This window comes from Pelodiscus sinensis, chromosome 5, assembly GCF_052426305.1.
Source record: "Pelodiscus sinensis isolate ZL-2025 chromosome 5, ASM5242630v1, whole genome shotgun sequence".
Taxonomy (NCBI): domain Eukaryota; kingdom Metazoa; phylum Chordata; order Testudines; family Trionychidae; genus Pelodiscus; species Pelodiscus sinensis.
In genome coordinates, this window is record NC_143056.1 from 12249403 (window position 1) to 12258283 (window position 8881).

At 44.8% G+C, this 8881-nt stretch overlaps 1 protein-coding gene across 1 annotated transcript; it reads right to left on the bottom strand.

Moving 5' to 3' along the window:
• Window positions 1-267: 267 nt before the first annotated feature.
• Window positions 268-8700, bottom strand: L3HYPDH (trans-L-3-hydroxyproline dehydratase). Its single transcript, XM_075926348.2, has 5 exons — window positions 8188-8700; window positions 5746-5915; window positions 3722-3844; window positions 2991-3128; window positions 268-827 (listed from the first exon to the last, which is right to left on the bottom strand). The coding sequence occupies exons 1-5, from the start codon at window positions 8675-8677 to the stop codon at window positions 702-704; spliced, it is 1047 nt and encodes a 348-aa protein (XP_075782463.2). The 5' UTR covers window positions 8678-8700; the 3' UTR covers window positions 268-701.
• Window positions 8701-8881: the final 181 nt, after the last annotated feature.

Sequence of the window (8881 nt, forward strand, 5' to 3'; positions counted from 1 at the left end):
ATGATAGCACCTAATCGGTCGTGATTAGACTAAATAGTAAGTACTCAGGATGTCAGTGGAAGTGCCCAACGACAGGGGCAATGTTTGTAGAGCAAGAAAGTACTTCAGCGCTGCTATTTTTTGAGAGATCTGAACCAGGAAGCAGAGTGGCTAGATGGTTATAATAGTCAAAGATTATCAAGCCATGGCAAAGGAGCCAAAACAATGGCTGTGAAAGTTAAGATCAATGACTCAGGCTCTATTACAAGAATTAAGACAAGGAAAATGTGAAGTTAAACCACTGCATTTTAATAGAATTCGTCCACTAAAGTAGAATGTAAAATATAATGTCTTTACAAGAGGCACTTACATTTGAAATAACCCCTTCAAGCTTAGCATTATTTACCATCTAGCATTTGGAATGTAATGGTAAATTCAGGTTCAAATCAGACATGGACTTGTATAATACATACTAATCACTACAGAATAATGTGGCTTGTGATCTGTACTTGTAATACAGTCATACCACCATGAGTTTTTAGCCCTGCTCTAGGATATTTAAATGAACTTGTTTTAAACCATCCACAGACACGGCAGTCTATCAGGAAAATAGGAGCTAAGTAAATCTGGTGTGTTTATATTTTCCTCCCTCACAGACTGTAAAGATAATCTTTTCAATATTGGGTACTATTTAAAAGCTGGCAGTTGAATGATGGCAAAGGTTACTTTACAGAAAATCCATATTTCAGTGGATCCTCTTCTTCAACAACGAAAGTTGCTGTTCCAGTATAAAAGGCTTCTCCTGAGACTTCTACTACAACAGCATTATAGTCACCACACTTTGCTTCCTGAAAAGAGAAAAGGTTTACATTTAAGTTGAGCAGGCATTAAAGAGGATTCTTCCCTGTTTACAAAGAGTATTTCTGCACAGTAAGTAAAGTACAATAAAGTCCATGTCACCAATCACATCACTTTCCTGTGTGTCCCTCAGCTCTGACCAACTGCAATTGCAGCAAGAGGGTGTGTATTTACAGTCAGTCACTCTGATACAACTCTCCTATACTGGGAGTTAAGTCAGCATAGCAGACCAGGCCTTCGTGAGCCACACTTTGACAATGGCTTGGACTAAGTGATCAGCTAACAAGCAAGAAGGGTTAGGCTGCTGTATAACAGACCTGAACTAGTAGCTCGTGACGACTTCTGCTGAGAGCTCGAGGAAGGCAAGACATCACAAGAACAGACATCAGTTTAAGGCTATGTCTATATAGCCTTCCAGTGGCAAAGTTGTACCAGTACAGCTATACTGCTGTAAGATCTCTCATTTAGCTGCTGTACGTTAACAGGAGGGAGCTTTCCTGTCAACAATTGAGCTACCTCCAACAAATGGCGATAGCTATGTCAGCGGAAGCAGGTCTCTCGCTGACATAACACAGTCCACACTATCACTTATACCTGTGAAACTTACATTGCTCAGAGTTGTGTTTTGCTCAAATCCTAGAACTACCTAAGTTTTCCCGACAACCTGTAGCATTGACATGGCCTCAACTTATGGGATTTGCTTATTAGTTTTGTTAATAGTTTTGCATTGAAAGTAGAACCGCAGTCACCTTTGACAAGTCTGCCATCGAGGCTTGGCTCCTTCTCTTTCCCAGTCCAACAGCTCTGTTGGCAAGATTTTTCTGACATTCACAAACATTCCCATACCAATTTCATCCCATTTGCCTCAGCCCAATGCATATTGCAGGGCTATATAATTTTCGATGGGGGGCCACTCCCAAGAATTTGGTAAGTGGTCAGGGGCTGCACTTTTCTATGATATTACTGGAGGTGGTGCAAGGTTTGGATTCATGAGGGGGGTTCTCACTAGGGGAATGGGTCCAGAGTCATGGAGGAAGTTTGGGTGTAGGAGGGGGTTGTGACCTGGGGCAGGGGCTAGGATGTGGGAAGGGGTGCCAGGTCCAGGCTCTGACCAGAAGATTTTTACCATAGACAGCTCTCAGCTGCCAGCCTAGTGGGACCTTCAGGCAGGCTCCTTGGCTGCCGCACATGCTGCTCAAGACATCTAGAAACCGGCCAATAGAAGTTGCAAGAGCAGTGCTTGTGAGTGTGTGAAGCAGGTGGAGGGCTGCTGCCCCAAGAAGCCAGTTGCTTTGAGTGGCAGGTGTGACCATGGCCCCACAGGCTGTATTTTACCTATCCCGGTATAAAACCTCTTGTTTTTCTCTTTAATTGTCGTGCAACTTGACCCAGTCTTTTCTGGAAATCAGTCTCACTAGCCCGCATTGCTGGCGCTCTTCACTCAACTTCATCTAAGCTGGAAATCTTTCTTTAGTGAAAAACTGCCAAGAGCAGAAGGCAAGATTCCAGCTCTAACCATATTAAAGCCATACATACACCACTGACGTCTGATGAGATGTCTTTATATAAAGAGCGCAAAACTGCACAGACACATCACTCAAGTGCACTTTTTCCTGACACATCACTCAAGTGCATCTCTGATCTGGTGTTGGCCAACACCCCAAGTCTCTTTCAGCAGCTCTACTTCTTTGCTTTGTTGCACTTAATATGGCTGGTTTGGATTATTTCCCCCATCTTCCTCTTCCCTTCCCCCCATTTTAAATCTAATTGTTATTATTTTCTATATTCCTAATTATAAGTCTCTGAATTATTCCTCCCTCCTTAGCTCCTTCCAATTTTGTATCATCTGTGAATTTCTTTCTTGTACATCCTATGATCACAATGGAAAGATCACTTGTCTTGTGAACCTCATCCCTATTTATCCATGACAAATTGTGTTCAGAGAGCAGCGTGTTAAGACTTGGCATCTCTGCTGAAAATAGGCCCAGGGCTGAAAAGATAGGGTTGCTACAGATCAGAAGTGACTCCAGTGGCAGAATTCTTTGTAGACAGTTGCATTATGCCCGTCCTGTTAGTTCCTCACTGGCACAAGCAGCAAATTCACAAAAACACCATAAAGAGACACAGGGAAAAAAAAGGCATTTGCTCCTTGCCTTCACTGCTTTTCCAGTGAACAAGGAACCAGTTGAGCTGCTTCTAAAGGTTCTGGTCTGATTCATCTGGATGAGTCCCTTATGGTATTGTAAGGCAATGCGGGCAGTCACACCTGAGCCTGTAGGACTTCGGTCGACCTAATTAAAAAAATAAAACATTAAGCTAGTTTTTGTATTTTCGTCTTTTATTAAAAACATGACATGTACACTCTCCCTAGCAAACCATACTCCATATTATTAAAGGTATGGGCATTTCCTGCTTCTGTAAACAGGCTGAGAAGCACTAAAGGAACTAAGTGGCACTTTGAGACTATATTTCTGTTCAGCAAAATACTATGAATGAGTGGTCCTAGTTTGACAATATTCATAATTACTGAAAGTATTATAAGCTCATGTTATATTCAGGCCTATAGCACTTGCAGATAATCACGCACATTCAGAATTTAGTTGCTCTAGATTCTAACAATATTCTCTAGATAATTCCCTTGTGACAATTGGGAGAGTTTCACCTAGTAAACACATGTTAAATCCTTAGAGAAAGCATCTCATGTTTGCAGAAGTATTTACCCACTTCCGGTCTGTACTGAAATAGTTTACTGTTAAGGAACAGATGACACTTCAAAAACAATGACAATGCCTTTGGAGAACAGTAATTAATTCTGCTCTCTCAACATACACACAAAACCGGGAATTATTTATCTTGTGTCTCTTAAAGTAACATATTTTCATACCTGTGCATCTGCAAACACACAGATGTTGGTTGTTGGCTCCTCATTAAATGCATCTTTTCCATCTGTTAAAATAGTGCCGTAAAGGAAAGCAAGCTCTTCGCTGTCAGGGTGATGAAGTTTAAACTAGGAACAACACACAGAATGGATATACATACATAGATGGCAATCAAATATTTTCAGTTAAATAGCAGTAAGATTTTTACAAGATGACTGAGGTGGGCATACACACAAGTATAAATGTACCATTTTAACCACTCCATAGAGGAGACTTGGGGATAGTTATCTCTATCCCACAGATAACAAACTGATGCTCATTAGTGAGAACAGTAACTTCTTTATCTTCTGGTGCCCACAAAAGCTCATGATACCATCTACATTTTGTGTTAGTCTCTAAGGTGCTGCAAGACTATTTGTTGTTCTTTATCTTGTGTTCACTACAGACATTGTGGAACTATGGAATGTCTTCAAACACTAGCATTTCTTCAGGATTTGACTTCACTGATTTCTTGATCTGTTCAAGATGCATTTGTCAGGTCTAATATCTGCTTGATAAGAAACCATCAGTGTGTTGTTGATGGCTGGGGCAACAGAGATGTGGGAAGTGGGAGATGCAAACATTGCAGGCACTCAGAGGGTCTACTGCAGAGCTTAATTCTAAATATGGACACTCCTGAAGCCTTTATGAATACCTAAATACAAAATTCAAATGAATAATATGCTAATATTACACACTTTTCAGTAAGATCAATCATTGAGTATAGTAGACTGATACTAGCAACTCCAGAGTTCTCAGCTGGGGCTCTGATTTTGGATTAGGGCCAGTCTACACCAGAATTACTACAGTGGCACAGTTGTACAATGCAGCAGTAGCTGCTAGCACAGGAGCTTTATCCTGACAGGAGAACTCTCCCATTGGCACAATTATTCTACCTCCCCCAGTGGCAGTAGCTGTGGCAGTGGCTTCTCCATACCCCCAAGAGACTTAAGTTATATCGAAGGAAGTGCAAATGTGCACAAGCCCTTATTTGAAGCACACTGAGATGAAGAGGTTTCCTTATCAGTAAAATGAGGATATCTGCCCACCTTATATGGATATTGTAAAGTCTACTATATGTACAGAGTTTTGAAAATGTAAATTCCTACAGAGATGATAAATATTATCCAAGTATTATAATAGTTATGTTCTGTAAACAGAGCATCTGCAATTCAGTAATGCAGTAAGACAACTGAAGCATGGGAAATATAGAACATGGCTAAAACTTTATGTCCCCCCCCCTTAAAGAGGGATACAGAAAGTGCGTCAAAACAAAAACAATACAGATCAGATGGAGACTATAACATCTTCTACAGTGAAGAAAACATTAAATTAAGCTCCTATAAGTAATGCCCAATTCCACAAACTATTTGCATTGAACACCTGATGTGATGCATGCGTGTGACAGCTACATGACTTACACATTGCCTAATATTGCTAGATACATCCCAAAGCATAGCAATGCACTCGCTTCACAGTACAGTGTATGCCAAGACCTAATATGGGAAGCAAATTATCCTTCAGATTATTACTGAAGGATTCTCACACTGTCCTCTGAAGCAGCTAGGGCTGGCTACTGACACACACAAAATACTGGACTGGGTGGACCTTTGTCTGATCTAGTAGGGAAGTGCCTAAGTTCCTGAAGCAAGTCGTGCGGTGTAGTTTTCTGTAGCTGTAAAAAGTTTTTATTTGCAGCTGGACACACCACACCATACTCCTCCACTTCCCAGCACCTCTGTTTATCTGTGTGGATTATTCAGCCTGTTTCTAGCAACCAAAATCAACAGTTTAAGGTAAATTTAACAGAGGCAAAGTGATCACACCCACAAACATCTGAGAAAATCTACTTTGATATTTACTCTTTGTTGGAATTCTGTAAATGGAATTTAAAATGTCATCAATAGTCTCCTCTGTGAGAAAAACCTTCATTTGCAGTATTACTACTTTATTAGAAAAGTATTTGGGGTATAGTGGCATCCTGCTATACCTGTCTCTTTACTGCTTCTGTTACTGCACTTGCTGCATCTACAAGATCCTTAGTCGCTGAAGAGCAAACATCTAAGCCCAATCTCTCAGCACTGAGAAAGGCATAGAAAGCACCACCATATCCAATATCGACCACCACTTTCCCATGGCCAGGAACATCAACTATCACATCTAAACAGAACAGGAGAGGAAAAAGGCAGAAAGTGTGCATGAACACATATGGGTAACATTATCTCTGCTGCTTAACACAGGGAACCAAACTCTGCCCTAGTTCTCACGCCAGTGCAATGGTGCAGATTTTAATACAAATATTAGCAGTATAACAAAGATAACTTTGTGAAGCATTTTGACATCAAAGGATAAAGAGAGATTATGTTAAGTCTTTTAAAAGCCTGATCCAACATCCACTAAAGTCAATGGAAAGACTCAAATGGATTTTAATAAGGAATCAGATTGGGTCTTAAATCAGGGAACAATTTGGCCCTTGTCCTTGCTGAGTGAATTTAGTCAGCTATACAGACTGTGCTCTTTCCAAGCTAGAAGTATTCGTTTATTTTTATTTTTCAATTTATCCCAGGCTTCTTCATGTAGGATAATGCGATCAGATTCAATCCATACAGCAGGATTCTAACACACACAGTTAATTTGTGTCAGATTTACTTTGAAGTGAGAAGTTCCAAAGCAAGAGAATGACATAGAACTCTTCAGGAATGTCAAAGAAAACAATGCTAGAAATCATGTCATCAGAGCCAGTCACTAGAAAATTTAAAACCATCCAAAAAGCAAATGACAGCAAGTAGATCAGATCATTAGATGCAGGATATTAGGTGCAAGGAAATCTGGGAAAGGGAAAGATGCAGCCAAGCAAAATGGATAAAGGAATTAATGCAGTAGTATAATGAAACAGCAAAATGCAGGAGACCATCTCACTGAAGAATGTGGATGACTCCTATTAGTGTACTTACAAAAGCTGAATATGGTCATGCAACAGGGAAGGCACAAATTGGGGATAGGATACGATCCTACAATATCGCTGATATTGTGACATCTGTAATCTATCCAAAGTTCTGCTCTTTTGTAACTGAATGAAGATTCTCAGAAACATTAGGTAGCCCATTTGCAGAGAGCCCTACAAAGTATTGTTCTTCATCCTTTCGACCTGGTAACCAATTTCATCATCAGGGAGATCCAAACTTAGGTCTATTCTTCTGTGAAGTCAAAAGCAGGTAGACTTTATTAAATCCCCTCTTGCCCCACCAAAACATTCCAGCTCTTTAATGAGTTGATTTAATTGGGATTGGTCCTGCCTTGGGCAGTGGGCTGGACTTGTTGGTGTTCTACGGTCTCTTCCAGCTCTATGGTTCTATGAACGGGTGGAGCATACACAGTTAAAAACAAACCAGCCCTCTGCTTTCTGGGATGATTCAGTAAATGGTAGCTCCTTAATTACCCTGCAGTTCAAAATCAACTGCAATCTTGGACAATATTCCTCCTTCAGACAAACTACTGATCTTTACAGTCTTAAATTACCCAGTCTAATTCCCACAAACAAGGATGCCTTGTGTTTTGCTGAATTGAAGGCTGCCAGCCCAATATGAGCTTGAGGTAGCAGTATCAGTATCATAAAGGGCACCAATCAGGATCCTTTCTGCAGAAAGTCCACTGGCTGCCAGAGCAGTGCCGGTGACTATTTTCTTCCACTATTTGATCTGAGGAAGTGGGTCTGGCCCACGAAAGCTCATCATCTAATAAACCATCTTGTTAGTCCTTAAAGTGCTACATAGTCCTGTATTTTGTTTCAGCTACAGCAGACTAACACGGCTACATCTCTATCACACCCTATGACACTGTCACCTGCTTTGAAAGTCAAGCAGGCCACTTGCAACTGGCTACAGCATCAGGATTAAAACACCCTTAACACCTCACCAAACAGGAAACCCTACATATGATGGAAACCTCTCCTGGCCACCATCAAGAAGTTTCCATCATGTGTAGGGTTTCCAGTTCGGTTCAATGTCTCTCAGCACCCCCGCTACACAAATTGTTCCTGCTCTCTCCACCTAGGGTGTGGAAAGGGACGTGGTGAGGCCTCATAGGTGCCAACACCGCAGCACAAAGGGGTCAGATCACTGGCCAAGCTGCGGATCTAGGACACAAATTCAAACCTAGTGTAGGGTCAAAACACGGGGACATGCAAGAGCAGGTTTAGTGGCGCTAGTCGTGCGCAAAGCCAGCACTTTCACCAGCGTGCGTGCGTGTGTGGGGAGAACAGACGGCTCCTGAACCGTCAGGGGGGAGGGCTCAGCAATCACACAAGCCAGGCGCAGCCCCACACCGCTATGGGGGGGGGCAGACAGTGGGGCTGGCGCTCAGGAGTGCCGCGCAGAGAGGGGGTCGCCCCTCCCCCGGCTCTGCGGGGCAGGCGCCGGGCGGCCCCCGGTACCTGTGGCGGCGGCGAAGGCGGGCACGCTGTGGAAGCGGACGCGGCTGCCGCTGCGCTGCCCGTCCCAGGGCACGAAGGCGGTGACGGGCCCGCAGGGGCAGTGGATGGTGACCGCCGTCTCGGGGCGGCGCGGGGCCGGCACCAGCCCGCCGTCCAGCGCGAAGCGGCCCAGCGCCAGCACGGCGTGGCCGCACATGGTGCTGTAGCCCTGGCCGTGCAGGAAGAGCGCGCCCAGCTGGGCGGCCGGCAGCTCGCTGGGCACCAGCACCGCCGCGTACATGTCGCGGTGCCCGCGCGGCTCGTGCACCAGCAGCCGCCGCACGTGGTCCAGCTCCGCGGCCATGTGGCGCCGCCGGGCCAGCAGCGTGGGGCCCGCGGGCGCCGGCTCCAGCCCGCCCGGCACGATGCGCAGCGGCTCGCCGCCCGTGTGCATGTCCACCACGCGCACCGCCGCCCGCGCCTGCGGCGGGAGCCAGCCCGGCGCCGCCATGGCCGCACGCCGCGCGCCGACGGAAGCCACGCCCACACGGGCGGGGCCAAGGGGAAATCGCGCGGTGGCCACGCCCTCCAAGGGGCGGGTCTGGGACGCAGCTGGCGCTCATTGGGCAGCCCCGGGGGAACCGCGCCCAACCGGGCCAAGAGTCGCCGGGAGCTCCGCCTCCAGGGATGGGGGGGGGAGGGGAGTCTGTGAAAC

What these genes read in the sequence shown, in the direction of transcription:
- L3HYPDH (XM_075926348.2), bottom strand. Translation starts at nt 8,677, where the DNA reads ATGGCGGCGCCGGGCTGGCTCCCGCCGCAGGCGCGGGCGGCGGTGCGC. An exon ending in CAGAAGCAGTAAAGAGACAG is followed by an intron (nt 3,845 to 5,745) that starts GTATAGCAGGAT and finishes TGTTGTTCCTAG; the next exon opens with TTTAAACTTCATCACCCTGA. An exon ending in GTGTGTTTGCAGATGCACAG is followed by an intron (nt 3,129 to 3,721) that starts GTATGAAAATAT and finishes TTTTTTAATTAG; the next exon opens with GTCGACCGAAGTCCTACAGG.